The sequence below is a fragment of the Natator depressus genome, chromosome 27 (genome assembly GCF_965152275.1).
Source record: "Natator depressus isolate rNatDep1 chromosome 27, rNatDep2.hap1, whole genome shotgun sequence".
Taxonomy (NCBI): domain Eukaryota; kingdom Metazoa; phylum Chordata; order Testudines; family Cheloniidae; genus Natator; species Natator depressus.
In genome coordinates this window covers 1870922-1888528 of record NC_134260.1, presented here as the reverse complement: position 1 = coordinate 1888528, position 17607 = coordinate 1870922, and the positions used below count along the sequence as shown (strand labels likewise).

At 60.1% G+C, this 17607-nt stretch overlaps 1 protein-coding gene across 10 annotated transcripts in view; it reads left to right on the top strand.

Annotated features, from left to right (window-relative positions):
- The window catches only part of FMNL1 (formin like 1), a 69403-nt gene that overhangs the window by 33613 nt on the left and 18183 nt on the right, over positions 1-17607 (top strand). For 3 of the 10 annotated variants that reach the window (XM_074940423.1, XM_074940426.1, XM_074940424.1), the window contains exons 5-14: positions 1089-1172; positions 2980-3120; positions 5783-5926; positions 6371-6479; positions 8619-8695; positions 9177-9270; positions 14650-14724; positions 15995-16105; positions 16538-16687; positions 17248-17349. In XM_074940423.1, the coding sequence (XP_074796524.1) occupies positions 1089-1172; positions 2980-3120; positions 5783-5926; positions 6371-6479; positions 8619-8695; positions 9177-9270; positions 14650-14724; positions 15995-16105; positions 16538-16687; positions 17248-17349 (1087 nt within the window). The remainder of the gene's footprint in view (positions 1-1088; positions 1173-2979; positions 3121-5782; positions 5927-6370; positions 6480-8618; positions 8696-9176; positions 9271-14649; positions 14725-15994; positions 16106-16537; positions 16688-17247; positions 17350-17607) is intronic. The other 7 variants (XM_074940427.1, XM_074940430.1, XM_074940431.1 and 4 more) reach the window with 5 other exon arrangements.

Below are 17607 nucleotides of genomic sequence, written 5' to 3'. Positions count from 1 at the left end.
CTGGTCACACACTCCCAGGGGTTAACCACCCCCCGAAACCGCTCCTCTCCGAGTCTTCAGCACGCCTGGTCCTCGTCAATCCCCCTTCGTTTTACTGCTCCCCCATTGCTTACTGCAGGAAGCGCCATCCACGGGGTGCAGTACATCCCACCGCTACCACCAGTTGTCACGGAGTCCCCGGGCGATGCTCGGGAACTGCTCCCTACGAAGCCAGGCAGGATTCTGGGGAGTCTTCAGGACACACAGCTCACACAGCTTCCACCTTCCTGGGTCTGACCTCGGAGCATTCAGCATCCTCTGCCCCTCCGTGCGCTTCCCACAGCGAGTCCGCCCAGGCGGGCTCCTGGGGAAGCCAGAGGGTCCTGCACCCCAACTTTGCAATCAGACGTGACTCTCAGCCAGCCAGTAAAACAGAAGGTTTATTAGACGACAGGAACATGGTCTAAACCAGAGCTTGTCGGTGCAGAGAACAGGACCCCTCAGCTGGGTCCATTTTGGGGGGCAGTGAGCCAGACAACCATGTCCGCCCTTCACTCCATGTCCCCAGCCAGACCCAAACTGCCATTCCCTCCAGCCCCTCCTCCGCTGGGCTTTGTCCCTTTCCCGGGCCAGGAGGTCACCGGATTCCTTTGTTCTCCAACCCTTTAGCTCTCACCTTGCAGGGCGGAAGGGCCCAGGCCATCAGTTGCCAGGAAACAGGGTGTTGGCCATTCTCTGTGTCCAGACCCCTGCACACACCTGCCCTCTAGGGCTCTGCAACGATCATACACCCATATCCCACCACCTAGATACTTAAGAACTGCCTAGGGGAAACTGAGGCACCCCCACAATATTTAGAGGAAACATTAAGAACAGTCCTGCTTCGTCACACCTGTCACAGCTGCGTTCTGTCTGAGCAGGGGTAGCCACAGGGCTGGGTCTCTCCGGCCCGAGGGGAGGGCTGTGGGGAGAGAGCACCAGCCTGCAGCTGGGGAGAGACACTCTAGAAAGGAAGCAAAAGGAAGAAAAGAGAAACGGGCTTGAGGATGGCGGTGCAGCTGGGCTGTCCCTGCCTGATCTCCCTGGCTAACGCACCTCCTCTCCCCCAGCTGGGTGCAGGAGTTCCTGAACGAGGAGAACAAGGGGCTGGACGTGCTGCTGGAATACCTCGCCTTCGCCCAGTGTGCCGTCACGTAAGTTGCTGCTGAGCCCTTTGCTCCTGCCAGGGAGGGGAGGGCGATGGGCCGGGTGCCATTTCCTCCCCGAGCGTCGGCCCTGCTTCAGACCCGCGCCGAGCTGTAAGCACGAGTCGTGCCTGTGACTTCAGGCCTAAAGCGGGAGACCTGCCTGAGCGCCATGCTTCATCGGAGCCCTGCTCCTGTGTCTACAGGGCCTGGCTCTGGACTTCGGCCACAGATCGACTTCTCTAGACTGCCCTCTGTGTCCCTCGCTAGCAGCCCGTGAGCCGGGGGGAGGCGGCCCCTTCGCTTTCTTTGTGGCTTGTTGGGAAGGAGTCCCTGAAAGCAACCTCCTGGGAGGGCAGGGCCAAGAGCCACAGGCTGGGGCAGCCCACGTCTCTGCCATAGGAGCCTTCCACCAGTGCACCAGTCTGTGCCCTCTGGCACCAGGACCCGGGTGTCATGCAAGGAGTGCCAGCCCCTAGTGCAATAGAGCCTGTCCTGGACTGGTCGTGGGAGGGGAGGGGCCACACGAGCCTGCCCCATGCGACATGAGGGCTGGGGCCCCAGCTCTTCATGGGAGGCCAGCGGGTTGTGGGAGCGGGGCTCCTTCGGCCCCGTGTGACCAGGAGCAGGTTTTTGAGAGCAGAGGGGTCTGGGATTGAGCAGCCTGGCAGAATGAGACCCAAGGGCTGGGAGCTGAAGCCGGACAAACTCCGACTAGTGGAACAGGGTAAATTCTCCATGCTGGGGAGTGTTCAGATCAAGACTGGCCGTCTCCTGACAGCTCTGCTCAAGCCTGGCATTTCACCAGTGGTGGCATGAGAGGCCATCGGGGGTGGCCAGTCACCTGAGAGTCTTGGTACCATCTCAAGCAAAGTCTCGTCCCCCTCCCCTCATGCGCCCCGAGCCTTCAGGGCCAAGTGCGTCGTGCCAGCCTCTGGGAACATGCACAGCTCCCAGACCCGCAGGGTTAGGGGCCATCTAGTCTAACCCCCAGCCGAGAGGCAGGGTTGGCTGAGCATAGGGGCACTGGGACGGTTCTCTCGCCCATGCTGAGGGGGCTGCACGGATTTTGGCTCCAGAGACGGGGTCACCAACTGGCAACGGCTGAGAAACTTGCTCTAGCTCAGACGTTCTGGGCCGGGTGGCACCCCTGCGGGCGGGTCTGGGGCCTGTGCTGTGCGGGAGGACAGGCTTAGATGACCCTATCTGGCCTTAAAATCTCTGAAACCCCCGGTCCCTTAACAAATGTCGCCCCATATGTAGGAGCGGTTCCCCTCCCCCATCCCCTTGTCCGTCCCTGTCCTGGGTGCTGAAATTTCTGCAGCTTGCAGAGATCTCCCTAAAAGCCCGTCCGTCTCCACTCCCTCAACCTGCTGCCTTGGGCCGCCCCTGCGCATAGCCACCGGCCGTGGCACTGCTGGTCCCCGGGGGCGTTTGTGGGGCCATGCAGGGCTGTGGTGGCAGCAGTACCTGCCCTGGGCGAGTGCGGCTACGTGTGGCTCTGGCTGGCTGAGTGGTAGTGTTGGGCTGAGGGGGCTGGAGGCTGGCGGGGGGAGCGAGCTGGTGTGGGCCAGTCTCTGCAGTCCCAGAGGAGCGAGAGCTGGGCTGGGCTGGGCAGTCTCATGCCGCCCCTGGGCTCGAGTGGTGGGGGCCTCTGCCGAGGAGCCGTGAGGTACCTGTGCTGGGGGACCTCCTCTCACCGGGCTCTGTCTCTGGGTCTGCCCTTCCCCGCCACTGGCCGGGATCCTGCGGCCTCATATGAGGCCTCACTACATTCTGCTGACTCACACGTCTGTCTTCACGTGTGTGGCTCCAGGTACAATATGGAGAGCGCAGATAACGGGAGCCCGGGCTCTGACAAGGGCAAGTCCCCGGACAGATCCATGGAGGACCTCAGCAAGAGCAGCTCCTCGTCCCCCACACAGGGCTCCTCCAAAACGAGGCACCTGACTATCAGGTAACACACGCAGCCAGCATGGGACACTCCCGCCCTCCGCTCTGCTCAGAGGTACTGGAGGAGAGGCCATTGCAAGTGGGCAGCCATCCGGTCGGGGTTCTTCTGGCCAAGCAAACAGGCTGCGGAGAGTCCTCTCCCGTCCCAAAGTTAGCACAGCTCGTGGGCCTGATTCTGCCCTGGGCCAGGAGGGAGGTGCCCAGCTCCCAGTGGGGAAGAATTACATCCACACACACACCAGAACATCAGCTCTCCTTGTGGGAGCGCCCGGGGCACCACTGCACTTGGCCTTTTACGAATCTCGACACACACAGCTTTGTCTCAGTTGCTCTGGTGCTGACACGCTGCCCATCTGGAGTCAGTACAGCCTGGAGTTGCTGGTCTGAGGAACCCGCCCCTCTCCCCACCACCTTTCCTTTTTTGCATACCATATATTTAACTCGTGGCACTCCATGCTGCAGGATGTTACTGAGGCTAATGGCTTGGTGAGTGTCAGGGAAGGGTTAGAGCTCTGAATAATGGAGCCGGTTGAAATTTTTCACAATTAAAATAAAAATAAATTTAAGAAGACCCACCACCACCAAGAAATAAATGTCCAGCACTGCTCCTCAAGTTCTGCATGTATTGGCTGTGGCTGAGTGACGCTTGCGCAGCGGGGTCAGGGCTATAGCCGCTAGAGGACCACCAGAAACTGCACTGACCTGATGTTGGCCAGAAGGCCAAGTGTGGGTAAATGATAATCTGGGGGGTCTCTAACAACTGCCCCCTAAACTGATAAACATGGAGCTTGGTGACCCAGAGAACATCTGTACCTGAATTACACCCCACTCCCGCAGCCCCAGGAAGCACGGACTGTCTAATGCAGGGGACCCAGCGCCAGGAATCCAGGTTCTGTCCCTGAGAAATTATCGTAACTACTTATCTGTTACCACTGGCCTCTTCTCATGTATTTCTCCTCAGCACCCCCAGGTGGTAGGGAAGTGCCATTGTCCCCATTTCACCCAGCTCAGGCACAGAGAGACTAAACGATTTGCCCAGGGTCACACAGTAGGTCTGTAGCAGAGCAGGGAATTGAACCTAGTGCCCTGACCACTAAAACATCCTGACTCTGCTCCTGACTCACCATGTGACCTGGGACAAGTCCTGTCCCCTCCTGTGCCTCGGTTTCCCCATCAGGATGCTAGCACAAGATAGGTTGTGAGGCCTAAAAGGACAATAGGTTAAAATCTTATGGATCTGAAAACAAGGTGAAATGTTAAAAGTGGACATTGTGGAGCTGGACCCACCCACACCCAAGCTGAATCTGGCTGGTTCTGATCCATATTGATGGGAGACGGTTCTAGTTCAAAGCCCGCTCACCTCATGAGGCTCTGTGCATGCCCGTTCCCCTCCTACATTCTAACCACAGGCTTCTTTTGCACGCTTCCCTCGGGCCGTGTCTCACGGTAGGTAACCAGGGCTCGCTCTTGGGGATGGTGGAGATTTGGCTCTGCCGTCTGCTGCAGGGTTCCTAGTGCTTGGGGTCAGGCTCTGGCTCACTTCCCAGTTCTGTTTCTAGTCGTGTGTAAGGTCGTCCTACGGTGCCGCTTCACGCTCCCTTTGTGTGCAGTCAGACCTACTGACTCAGGGATACAGGTGTTTACTCCTGTTATCTCCGTGGGGCCAGCCCAGTCAGGGGTGGGGGTGGGAGCTGGAGTCTGACCCCACTGGTCCTGTGAGGCCAGCCTAGCCACAGGGGGAGCAAGCTGGAGTCTGATCCCATTGGCCCTGTGGGGCCAGCCCAGCCATGGGTGGCAGGGGGGAGCCGGAGTCTGACCCCATTAGCGCTGCGGGACCTGTTTAGCTGGGGGAGGAGCCTTCTGTGCCTGCGGAGAATCGCTCCTCTGGGTAGCGCTAGGGCTGCGCAGGTGGTGTCGAGGGTCTGCTTTGGCCTGCAGAGCCGTCGCTGCTCATGGTGATGTGCTAGGAGGAAAGAGCCTGGCGTGTCGTCCCCCGCCACCCCCCGGGGTGTGTTTGCAAGGCTGGCAGCTAGGAAATCACCTAACCACAGCACGCTGGGCATGGAGCCAGAGAGATGATAGCCATGGCACCCCAGGCACTGTGCCAGCTGATTTCCAGAGCAGAAATACCCCTTAAGAATCAATAGGGACTTACTGAGTACTCGGCTGCTACCTGCAGTGACTGCTCAGGAACCCAACCCAGAATTACTGGCTTAAAGCCCGTACAGGTGCCCCTGGAGACTGCGCCCTTGCAGGCTGTGGGGGTGTCAATGTGTGCCGTCCGCTTGGAGGGGTTGGGACGCGAGGGAGCAGCTGCCAGTGCAGTGACAGGGACAGGGCAGGGACCCTCTTCAGGGACTGGATATTTAGAAATGTGAGCATGGAAAGGCAAAGGAAGTTCACTGCATGCAAAGATCAGAGGTGTGATGAGCAGGGCCTGGTGGTAAAGCCAAGGAAGATCCAGGCCCTGGGCCCTCTAGCTGCCTGTAAGAAGAGCGTGGTGCTTAGCGCACAACCTGGCCTTGCTCCCTTACTGGACGCTGAGGCCTCCTGGCCATCTGCCTGTGCCCCAGAGAGGTCGCCAAGCCCCCGCCATTCCACTCCGCCACTTGCCTCCAAGGAGGGCACCTCCCCATCAAGGACTGTTTCTCCCTCCTGTCCTGCAGGCCGCAATCCTCCTTCAGGTGCTGCCCCTTGAACCAGCAGATCCACACATTCTTTCAACAAGTCCACCCAAGCGTCCCCTCCAGCGCCCCTTGGAACGATCAGGAGAGTAAACCCAGGCCACCTATGAACTCCTATGCGCCCCGGTGAGCCTCCCGCAGCCATCTGAGATCACCAGTGCACTAGGGTGCAGACTGGGCCGGGCCGGTGCCCTTTGCTCTCCCCGGCCAGCCGCAATGCCAGGTCGTTCCAGGCCATAAGCCCCCGTAGTGTTGGTGAAAGGCACCGGATTGACAGCCCTGGGACGAGGGTCCTCTCCTGATTTCCCGCAGCAGGTTCAGCAGCTGCCCCGCTCGACCCACCGCAGGGCCTCAGTCCTGTCCTGGCGCGACGCAGAGCCCGGCCCACTCAGTCGCTGGTCTCTCTGCCAGGACGGCCTGTGGGGGGGTGTCTGGGCTGCAGACTGTGGACGGGTCAGAGGGGACCCTGTTCCCAGTCTGAGTCAGCCAGGCCCCCGGCCGGTGCTTTCTGTGGCTGTGCTGCCCGCCAAGCCCTTCCCTGGCGTCACCCGCTCTCTCCCTTTGGCCCAGACTCAACCCGGTGCCCAGCAGGAAGGCTCTGCGGAACTCGCGCATCATCGGCCAGAAGGACGACGTCCACGTCTGCATCATGTGTCTGCGCGCCATCATGAACTACCAGGTGGGGCAAGGCCGCGGCCCAAGCGCGGCCCTGCGGGGGGCCAGGTGCTGGTCCCCAGCCAGCACGCTCGCCAGCAAGGCAGTTCCCGGTGGGGTGGGAGACTCCTGGGCAGAGAGGGGGGCTTGGGTCCTGCTCTGTGCGGCTGTGCAGGGACCACGGTAACCCTCGGGCTGGAGCTCCCTGTCCAGGCACTGCAGAGCAGAGCCCCCCCACTCTGGGGCAGGGAGCCCCTCGCCCTTCCCAGCAGCCAGCCGGGGAGAGACGTGTCTGGCGTTGTGATCTCCCTGCTGAGTGTCGGCCCCGCTTAGCTGTGAGCCACCCCAGGGAGCCTCGCTGTCCTCAGCTGTTACCAAGTGCTGCCCCTCCGGGACAGTCTCAGGGAAATCACCCCGCCCGGCCTTGGCCCAGACTCCACCAGCCGCCCGGGAAAATGGAGGGACCCCAGAGGCACAGTGCCAGTGGCCCCCACCATTTAATCTGAGGGGTCCCAGCAGGAGACAGTCCCCGAAGCCCAGATGGTGCTGGGGACCTCTCGCCTACCCCTCGGGCAGTGAGCTGTTTGATTCATCTCCAGCCCAGGCACACGGGGTGGGGGTGAGTGCGGGTTCCCCCCAGCACCCCGGGGGCGTTCCTGGGCAGGCTATGCTGACCAGAGGGTCAGTCCCACCACGTGGGGGCCTGAAACCTGAACGTGACTGAGCGGCCACCTTCCTGCTCTCCCCTGCATGTCTTTCTCCAGCATCCCCCCCTTCCTCCTCTTCTTCCCCCTTCCTTCCTTTCCCCCTTTCTCCCCTCCCCTCCCCTCCGGTTGGGTTCTCCCTCTTGCCCCCAGCTGCCATCCCTGCAGCCCCTCCTGATGTGCTGCCTGGAAGCCTGGACTCCCTGCGGCTCTGAGCCTGGGGGCCTGGTCCACGAGGGAGACCCCTAAGTGCTGCAGTCTCTCCTCGGCAGGGGAGGGGGCTCTGAGTGCCATCATGCCCATGGCATCAGCTGCTCCTCACTGTGGTCCTTGTAACTGGCCTGGCTCAGCTTGGTGTGTCGGGTCCTGTGGGGGCCGGCAGAAGGGGCAGAGCAGCTGGCAGGGGGCTTGCCAGCACCTTGGGCGCGATGGGCCTGCAATCCGTGCCCCTCTGGTCCTGCCCAGGTGGTCTCTGCCTTAAAGACACACAAGCATTTCAGAGGGCGTGTGGGGGAAGGGTGAGGCGTGGGATCCGCCCCAAGTTTGCAGATGACACTAAACTGGGAGGAGTGGTAGATATGCTGGAGGGTAGGGATAGGATACAGAGGGACCTAGACAAATTAGAGGATTGGGCCAAAAGAAACCTGATGAGGTTCAACAAGGACAAGTGCAGAGTCCTGCACTTAGGAGGGAAGAATCCAATGCACCGCTACAGACTAGGGACCGAATGGCTAGGCAGCAGTTCTGCGGAAAAGGACCTAGGGGTGACAGTGGACGAGAAGCTGGATATGCGTCAGCAGTGTGCCCTTGTTGCCAAGAAGGCTAACGGCAGATTGGGCTGCATTAGTGGGAGCACTGCCAGCAGATCAAGAGAAGTGATTATTCCCCTCTATTCGGCACTGGTGAGGCCACATCTGGAGTATTACATCCAGTTTTGGACCCCCCACTACAGAAAGGATGTGGACAAATTGGAGAGTCCAGTGGAGGGGAACAAAAATGGTCAGGGGGCTGAGGCACACAACTTATGAGGAGAGGCTGAGGGAACTGGGATTGTTTAGTCTGCAGAAGAGAAGAGTGAGGGGGGATTTGATAGCAGCCTTCAACTACCTGAAGGGGGGTTCCAAAGAGGATGGCTCTAGACTGTTCTCAGTGGTAGCAGATGAGAGAACAAGGAGTAAAGGTCTCAAGTTGCAGTGGGGGAGGATTAGGTTGGATATTAGGAAAAACTTTTTCACTAGGAGGGTGGTGAAACACTGGAATGCGTTACCTAAGGAGGTGGTGGAATCTCCTTCCTTTGTGGTTTTTAAGGTCAGGCTTGACAAAGCCCTGGCTGGGATGATTTAGTTGACGACTGGTCCTGCTTTGAGCAGGGAGTTGGACTAGATGACCTCCTGAGGTCCCTTCCAACCCTGATATTCTATGATGCTATGAAACCTGCTAACACCTGCCTCTCCCCCTAGTCTGGATTCAGCCTGGTGATGAACCATCCAGCCTGTGTCAACGAGATCACCTTGAGTCTGAACAACAAGAACCCCAGGTATGCTCCCCGCTCCTCTTCCTCATGCTGTGGGTCCCTGCTGCGCCAGGTGCTGTACAAACACAGAACAAAAAGCCAGGCCCTGCCCCAGAGAGTTGACAGGCTAAGTAAGAAACAAGAGACGGCAGCTGCAGACAGAGATAGGGGAGCACAAGGAAGCAGCGAGGCAGGGCTGGTCAGCGGTGGCCTGGCTGTGGCATGGCAGCAAAGGAGGATTTAAGGAGGGTCAGGAGGCAGCTCTGCTGATGTTTTGGGGAGCTCCCCCCAGCATGCAGGGCAGCACGGGACACGTCGTTTGAGAGGTTAACATATGGGCAATGGAGGCTGGCAGGGGGCTGATGGACCTGGGAGTGAACTGGAGACCATAGGGAGGGGGCACAGGCTGTGCGGGGGCTTGTGAGTGAAGACGAGCACCTTGTGGCTGGTGCCAAAGAGAAGGGGCAGCCCCCAGAGGGAGTCAGACCCTGTGTTCTCCCTGTAGGACCAAAGCCCTCGTCCTGGAGCTGCTGGCCGCCGTGTGCCTGGTCCGAGGAGGGCACGACATCATCCTTGCTGCCTTTGACAACTTCAAAGAGGTGGGTCCCCCAGCGACCGGGTCGGAGCCGGTGGGGTCCAGGAGCCGGCTGGCCCTGAGGATCTCAGAGCCCCTGCTGGAGAGGATGGGGGGCAATGGGGGTGGGGCCTGGCCTAGGGGTGGGAGCCAGGAACTCCTGCCTCCTAGTCCCAGTTCTGACAGCAACTCTCAGTGCAGCTCTGATAAATCCCTGCCCTTCCCCAGGCCTCAGTTTCCCCATCTGGTACCCAGCTGCCTGCTGGGGGCTGTGCTGGGCCAGGTCTGAGGAGAGGAGACACGCCAGGTACTAAGGAACGAGGCTGCGGGTGGCAGCCACCGGAATTTACGCTCCGTGACTGAGCAGCCTGGTTCTGGTCCCTCGGTGCCGCCTTGCTGTGTCTGTGCGTGTCAGGAGCTGGGGGAGCCCTGCTCGGTCACCTCCTGCCCCACCTCTTGCGCAGGGCTGCACTCCACGGCCCTTCTCTAGGGCTCTGGCCAGTCAGATAGGTAACCTGGTCGTTGCTGTGGGCGGGGCCGAGCTACGTCTCCCCTCCAGTCCGAGGACCATGTTGTGCCCTCGGCGTAAGGACGTGGGTGCTGCGCGTGGCCGGCCCGCCCTGTGCCAGAACTGAGCAGAGCATGGGGTTGGGCCCAGGTGGGGTCTCTCTGAGGGATGGGTCTCTGGCCGGGGGGAGCATCATGGAGCACGTCTCTCCCTGAGGAGCCCCTGCCTCACACCTTGTGGGCCGGGTCCATGAGGGGCTCTCCTTGGCATTGATGCAGTGCTGGAGCGGCGGGACCCTCTCCCCTCTGCAATCCCCCATTCCTTCACAGCCCCGCTCCCTTGAGCCTGTCCTCCCTCCCCGGAATACACAGACATTTCTCCGTGCCCAGCGGGCATCTGCACGCCAGCCAGCCCCTCACCAGCTCGGTGTGCTTTGGCTCACGCTCCCCTCCATCCCCTCCCCTCCCCTCCGCAGCATGCCCTGGCTGGCAGAGCTGGCGTGTCTGTGCAGACAGAGCAGGGGGCAAGGACCCCATGCTCTAGCCAGGATGGGCAGAGGCAGGGCATGTCTCTGCTGCCAGTGCTGGGGCAAGAACCAACCCTCCTGCCATTGCTGCCTCCTGGGAGCCCCCAGCACTGGCTCCGGCTTGTCTGCAGGTGGGGTCAAAATGTTCAGACTGGGGTCAAAACGTGACCTCTGCCCTCCGTGGCTCCCTGCCCAGGGCTGACAGCTGGCATGCGGGTGTGTCGCAGGGTGTTGGATGGACGCCATACCGAAGGTTTCCCGTCTCTTCCTCTCTGCCCCAGCCCTTAGTGGTAGCAAGGAACAATCCGGCGCCCTTCTCTAGCCCCTTCTGCCAACGATCTCAAGGTGTTTTCCAGACGCTGATGTATTGACCCTTGTAAATCCTATGGAGGGAGGTCACAGTTACCCACCATGGTACACATGGGGAAACTGAGGCACAGAGTGGGGAAAGGACTCACCCAAGGCTCCACGGTGAGTTAGTGGCAGAGGCAGGAATGGACCTCAGGTCTCCTACTCCTCGACCCTGGCTCCGACCATAGGGCCTCGCCTGGAAAGCTGGTGATACAGCATGGTATCTCCGCCCAGGACCAGTCTTGCCCTGCCCCCATACGGCCAGGAAGGGGAAGTCTTTTAGAAGTTCCTAGGGGAGCTAGGAGCACAGTCCCATTGGCTATCAATGGGAGTCATGCTCCTAACTCCCTTAAACATTTCTGAAAATCTCCCCCAAATGACCTTGGAGGCAGCCTACAATCCTTCCGTCCCACTCACATTTAGCCGCCCCCCCACCTGCCGTCCCTGGGGAACAGCCTGCCCGTTCTGGGCTCCTGAAACCATCCCTCTTGCTGTTGGGGTTTGTAAAATCCCCCCACCTCCGACCCCTTGGTGTCGCGGCTCTGAAGGAAGGGTCTGACGTCCCTTTGAAACGGCCCCACGTCCCATGCCCCCGGAGAGGGGAATGCCCAGCTCCTCTGCCAGGCACTGAGTGCGGGTTCTGCGCTGCCAGCCGTGAAGTTCTCGCAGGCGTGGCTAGTGCCCGGCTGCTGCCAGCATCTCCCGTTGGGCTCCCTCAGGGAGGTTCTAGTGCAGCATGGGATGGGACGGGGGCACTTCCCGCAGCGGCAGAGATATGCCTCTCACGGGGGAAGGCCAAGCACTGGGGAAAGCTCCCTCATCTCCCCGCCCAGAGAACTCGGGGCACTGAGGGAAGGGCTCCTGAGTGTGGTGCTGCTAATGGTGGCAAGCGATGGGCAGAGGCTGTGCCAGAGTCCTGGGTACCCTGCATGAAGTCTGCCAGTGTCCCCATGTCCTGCCTGGCAGCCCCACTCTGCCCCAGCCTAGCCCTGCCCCCCAGCCTAGCCCTGCCCCCCAGCATAGCGCTGTCAGTGTCCCTCTGTCCTGCCCAGCAGCCCCCGGGGCCGTGTGTCACGGAGTCCCTGGGCGATGCTCAGGAACTGCTCCCCATGAAGCCAGGCAGGACTCTGGGGGAGTCTCCTCTCTGTGAGCAGCCTGTCTGCAGGACACACAGCTCACCCAGCTTCCACCTTCCTGGGTCTGACCTCGGAGCATTCAGCATCCTCTGCCCCTCCCTGCGCTTCCCACAGCCAGTCCGCTCAGGCGGGGTCTTGGGGAAGCCAGAGGGTCCTGCCCCCCAACTCCGCAGTCAGACGGGACTCTCAGCCAGCCAGTAAAACAGAGGTTTATTAGATGACAGGAACATGGTCTAAAACAGAGCTTGTAGGTGCAGAGAACAGGACCCCTCAGCTGGGTCCATTTTGGGGGGCAGTGAGCCAGACAACCACGTCCGCCCTTCACTCCATGTCCCCAGCCAGCCCCAAACTGAAACTCCCTCCAGCCCCTCCTCCTCTGGGCTTTGTCCCTTTCCCGGGCCAGGAGGTCACCTGATTCCTTTGTTCTCCAACCCTTTAGCTCTCACCTTGCAGGGGGGAAGGGCCCAGGCCATCAGTTGCCGGGAAACAGGGTGTCGGCCATTCTCTGTGTCCAGACTCCTGCACACACCTGCCCTCTAGGGCTCTGCAATGATCATACACCCTTACCCCAACCCCTAGATACTTAAGAACTGCATAGGGGAAACTGAGGCACTCCCACAATATTCAGAGGAAACATTAAGAGCAGACCCACTTCATCACACCATGTCCTGCTGTTGCCCTTTGCTGCTCCCCCTTCTCCCCTGGTGGAACAGAACCAATGTGTCAAGGGCCCCTGCGTGGTGGCTGTTCCACGCTGGCAGCGTGCGAAGTGCTGGCCCCATTCGGTCAGCGATACGATGCTCGGGCAGGGCTGCTGGTGCCTGGCAATGAGCTGCCCCAGCTGTCGCTCTGTTACTGCTGTAACCCTACAAGGGGCTCCAACAAAGAGGCCGATTGGGTGACATGGGCTGCAGGCTGGATTGAATTCCCGGGTGCAGCAGCAGGGAGCTGGGCTGAGGCTAGCGGGAGGCGAGTGGGAGATGGGAACCCAGGCTGACGGCTGAGCGATGAATGGAGGACCTGGTCCCTTGTGCTGGAGACGGGCCAGCGAACCGGAGCATGGCCTGCAGTCATGGGGGCCGGACATGGGGGGCTCCGTTGGCTCCATGACTCGGGTTTCAGTTCACTAGCATGTCTGTTTCAGCAGCTACCCGTGCTGTCTCTCTCCTATCCCTGCATCCCAGCCATGGCTGCGCTTGGAGCCAGGACGCCTGGGTTCTATTCCTGGCTCTGCTGCTAGCATGCTGGGTGACCATGGGCCAGACCATTCCAGCTCCATGCCTCTGTTTCCCCATCTGTATAATGGGAATAATGAAACTAACCCACCTCAAAGGGGGTGTGAGGCTCCAGTGCCTAGAGTTGTTTTCAGAGCCTTGGCTGGAAGGTGCTATCCGAGGGGAATCGGTATTAATTAATGTATTGAGTGAGTTCTCCGAGCCCCTGCTGGCACTGCAGGATGGGCCATGGGGGGCTCACAGCCCCCTGGCAGGGCCCCCACCCTGCAAGGACAGTAGAGAAATGAGAGCCAGGGAGCAGCTGGAGGAATTTAATTGTCCACAACCCCCCAATTCCCTCCCCTCGTTGGTTGGCTCTGGCCCAGGTCCTGTGGCCCGGGCACTGCCCCTGCACTGCACAGGGGTAGGATGGCGCAGGCATCGCTAACTGGAGAAGTCCTGCCCAGAACAAGTCTCTCTAAGGGCCAGACCTTGCCCATGTCCTCATGCCCTGGCGTTAGGCAAAGGACCTAGCGCTGGAGCTGGACCCAAATGCCCTGACCATCACAGGGCCCTGTTCTGAGCTGCAGCGTCCCTCCTGGTAGGGAAGGGGCCTGGGCAGGGCCATGGTGAACCAAGGAGGCTGCTGGACTCAAACGCACCCTCCGGTTCTCTCTGGCTCTAGCTCCCAGCCCACCTCTCCTCGTATCCCTACCCTGGGTCTTCCCAGGGCCTGGCCCAGCCTCCACCAGGCTCACAGAAGGGGCTGCCCACTGCACTGCATTGGCCTGACCCTTCCCAGGAGTCGCTGCACTGGACTGAACATTTATGCCTCCGTGGTTTCCATCCCTCTGCAGCTGGGATTCCAGCAATCGCCATGTGGCCGCCTGCTGGTGTACCCTGGCCATGTCCACGTACAAGAGTCCCTCTCCCGCTCTGGGTTGCTGTCATTACGAGTCCCAAGGGGCAGCAAGGCATTGGCTTTATTGAGCCATCTGGTCAGCTGATGGATGCCAGTTAGTGGCAGATCGATGCCAGTTTTTGGAGTTTCATCCTGGGCCGAGTTGTTATCGAGGATTTGTACTGCAGCAGCACCTGGCAGCCTGGTCACAGACCAGGGCCCCATGTGCGGGGCGCCGCATGGTCTCTTACCTTGGGGGGCTTTGACCTACTAGAGTAATGTGGCAGGGAGGAGGAGCTGGAGATCCCTTGGGAAATCTACCCCCCTTTCTCCCCCAGCTGCCTTTGGCTTCATTTCTAGGAGTGCACAAAAATCTCAGTCCCACAAGCCTTGGAACAGAAGACGGGCTGCAGGGGTTTTACGCCGAGGGCTCAGAGCTGGAACAGGCTGTGGTGAGGGGTGGGGTTACGCTGGGGCAAGCTCAGCGAAGCGGGGTGTCTGCTCTGGCACACTCATTCATGCACATGCACCCCCTCACCTACACTCGCAGACCTGTGCACTGCCCAGACTCACACGTGTTCTGGGCACTGCAACGCTTTTGGACTGTGGCTGGCTGTGGGGCAGACACTGTACTGCTCTCTAGGGCAGCAGGATGGCACCATCTGGGCCCGGCTCCCTCGCTGGGTGGCTTCTCTGCTGGGCAGGGAGCAGCAGCAGCCCGTGGCACAGAACCCGCCCGCGCTGAGCGGTCTCTGCTCCTGCCCACAGGTCTGCGGAGAGAAGAATCGCTTTGAGAAGCTGATGGAGTGTTTCCGAAATGAGGACAGTAACATTGACTTCATGGTGAGCATTGGGGGAGGAGAGTGACGGAGGGGAGGGCAGCCCCGTCACCTGCCCCATCCCCCAGACCATCCATAACATGCTGCTGCTGCCTGAGTGTTCAGGGCTTGTGTGATGTGAAGACTTGGCTGGTTTTTCCATCTGCTTAGTGCAGGAAAGAGCTGTTTGCAGCACCCCTTCCTTCCGCCTGTCACCGTAGGTGGGCATGCCCCCCTGCCCCTGGGATGGATCCAGGGCTCCGCACACGGCCTTCAGTCCTCTGTTAAACCGTACATGCGCGGCGCTGAGGAAAGAACCTGTAACCTCACTCCCAGGCCTCTGCCACCTGAACTACGGGTGAATCCCATTTGGGGTCAGTAGTAATAGGGCTTTTAGCGTGCATAGGCATCAGACCACTAGAGGGCAGTAGTTTATATATTGCAAGTCTGGAGGGTCTCTCTCGGAGCGAGCAGGGGGCAGTTCCAAATGCCATTAGCCCCTCTGACTGGGTCTTCGAGGCTTGATTTTCCCTGTGTCCGGCAGCTGTGCTGGCTCTGGGCTTGCCTCCTCTCCTCCCACTTAGCGTGGCTGTGTTAAGGGTCCAGCTGGGTGGCACTTCTTTGGCAAATAGTAAATCCACCATAAAATTTTTCGGGCACTGAATTTGGGCCGAACACGGTGAATAGTTTCAGCCACAAAAAACCCTGAAAGCAAAAAAGATTATTTAGCCAATGTCTAAACAAACTGGGTTGATGCTTTTGTTTCAAGTCAGCGTTCCGAACGTTGCATTCAGTGCAAATGACATTGGTGTGGTGGTTTTTGTTTCATTGAGAGGAAAAAACGAAAAAAATCCACTTTGGTTTGAAACAAAATGAGTTATTTATTTATTTAGGGTTTAGCCACCAAACAAAAACAATCGCTGATTTCTTCCGCTCTGATTAAGGGAGACAGTGTTCTGGAGCGGGTGGCAGGATGCTGGGGTTCTCTTCTCTGCTGCTGACTCGCTTGACCTTGGGCCTCCTCTCTGCTAATTCCTTAAAGCACTCCGCGGCCACGCTAGGGCACTAGCTCTGGGAGACGCCATCTCATGCGTGCTGGAACTGTTCACGCTGGCTTATGTGCCTAGCACGAGACCCTCGAGCGGCAAGGTCACAAGATTGGGAGGCCAGGCAGCTGCTTCTGGTGCTGGTCACTGATGGCTATAGTGTCCCTGCTTGTGTCTCACTACCCCCCGCCCGCCGGTTGCCCTGGTGGAAGGAGAGGCTCTGGTGCTAACCCTGGGGCTCCCCGGCAGGTGGCCTGCATGCAGTTTATCAACATCGTGGTGCACTCGGTGGAGAACATGAACTTCCGCGTCTTCCTGCAGTACGAGTTCACTCACCTGGGGCTGGATGAGTATCTGGAGGTGAGGCTGCTCTGACCCCCTGAGTTCTGAGGGAGGAGAGAGGAGGCTGGTCTGTATGCCCCCATCACTGGAGGTGTTAGCCACTGTCCTCTCAACGAGGGACATCCTCTGTCTACAGCCATCTCCTTTAATGGGCCTCGTCCGCACGCACTACGTGTGACATACCAGCCTGGGCTATTGGCCACGCAGCCTGGAAATGCTGGGACAGAGAAGGGCTGGGCTAGGACTGGGGTCCTCCGGCTCCCTCTTCCCCAGAGCCACACATTCCAGACCAGTTGTGTTGGCTGGAGGAGCAGGATGTTTCCGGAGGCTGCGCGGAGACCCCAGAAGAGGAGGTGTGTGTGTGGATGTGCATTCAGCTGAGAACGTTAGACTCAGGACGCCTGGGCCTGGGCCTGGCTTTGAATGGGGACCCTTGCTGTCTTGTGACAGAGGCTGCGTTACACGGAGAGCGACAAGCTGCAGGTGCAGATCCAGGCGTACCTGGATAACATCTTCGATGTGGGTGCCCTGCTGGAGGACACAGAGACCAAGAATGCTGTGCTGGAGCACATGGAGGACCTCCAGGAGCAAGTGGGGCATGTAAGGGCCCTGGGGCACCAGCCAGGGCAGGCAGGGAGCGAGGAGCTGTTCCTGCTAAGGGCGGCTGCAGGAGCCGATCTGCGTATGGGCAGGAAAACGCTGCCATGTGCTCAGCGTCTCTGTGACCTGAGAGCGGGGAGGGATTCCAGGGCTGCTCCTCCAGGCCCCTAGCACCGCCCAGCTCTGGGATAGGAGGGCTGGTTGCTCTGGTCCCTGCTGTTCCCGTTTTCGGCCAACGGGAGTTGCTAGGGAACAAGGCCTCCATGCCACCTGTGGCTCTATCGGACCAGGAGCTTTGACCCTGGCAGCGAGTGCCCTGGCACCGCCGCTGAGCCCAGGGGTTTCCCACGACCTGGGCTTGCTGTCCCAGGAGTTCTCCCAGCCCCTGCCAGCTGGAGGGGGGACGCTGGGACCTTTCTCTTGGGCAGGGGGCTTCCAGCGTGGTCTCCTGGCATCGGGGCTGTGTCACCTGCAGCTCCCCTCCTCCCTCGGGATGCTGGGAGCCTGTGCCCAGGCCCACCCCTCGTGGGGGACTGGCTGAGCGCTGGCTCCTCTTGCAGCTCACAGAGAAGCTCCAGGATGTGGAGAACGAGTCAATGGCCAAGATCGCGGAGCTGGAGAAACAGCTGAGCCAGACGCGCCGTGAAGCAGAGACGCTGCGGGTGAGACCAGCGGGGAGGGGAGGGCGGGGCACCTCAGCTAGGGGCAGGGTGAGGCCAAGTGGGGAGGTGCAGGGGGGCAGTGAGAGAGGTGTCGGGCGGGGTGGGGGAGGTATGGGGGCAGGGAGACGAGGAGCGTGGGGGGCGTTCCAGTGGGGAGATGTTCCCGCACTGAGATCTCGCAATGGTGGGGGAGTGATGCTGCTGTCAGCCTTCCCGAGTGGCTCCTCTCCCAGCGCGGCGGGGCTGGGACGGGGGCCC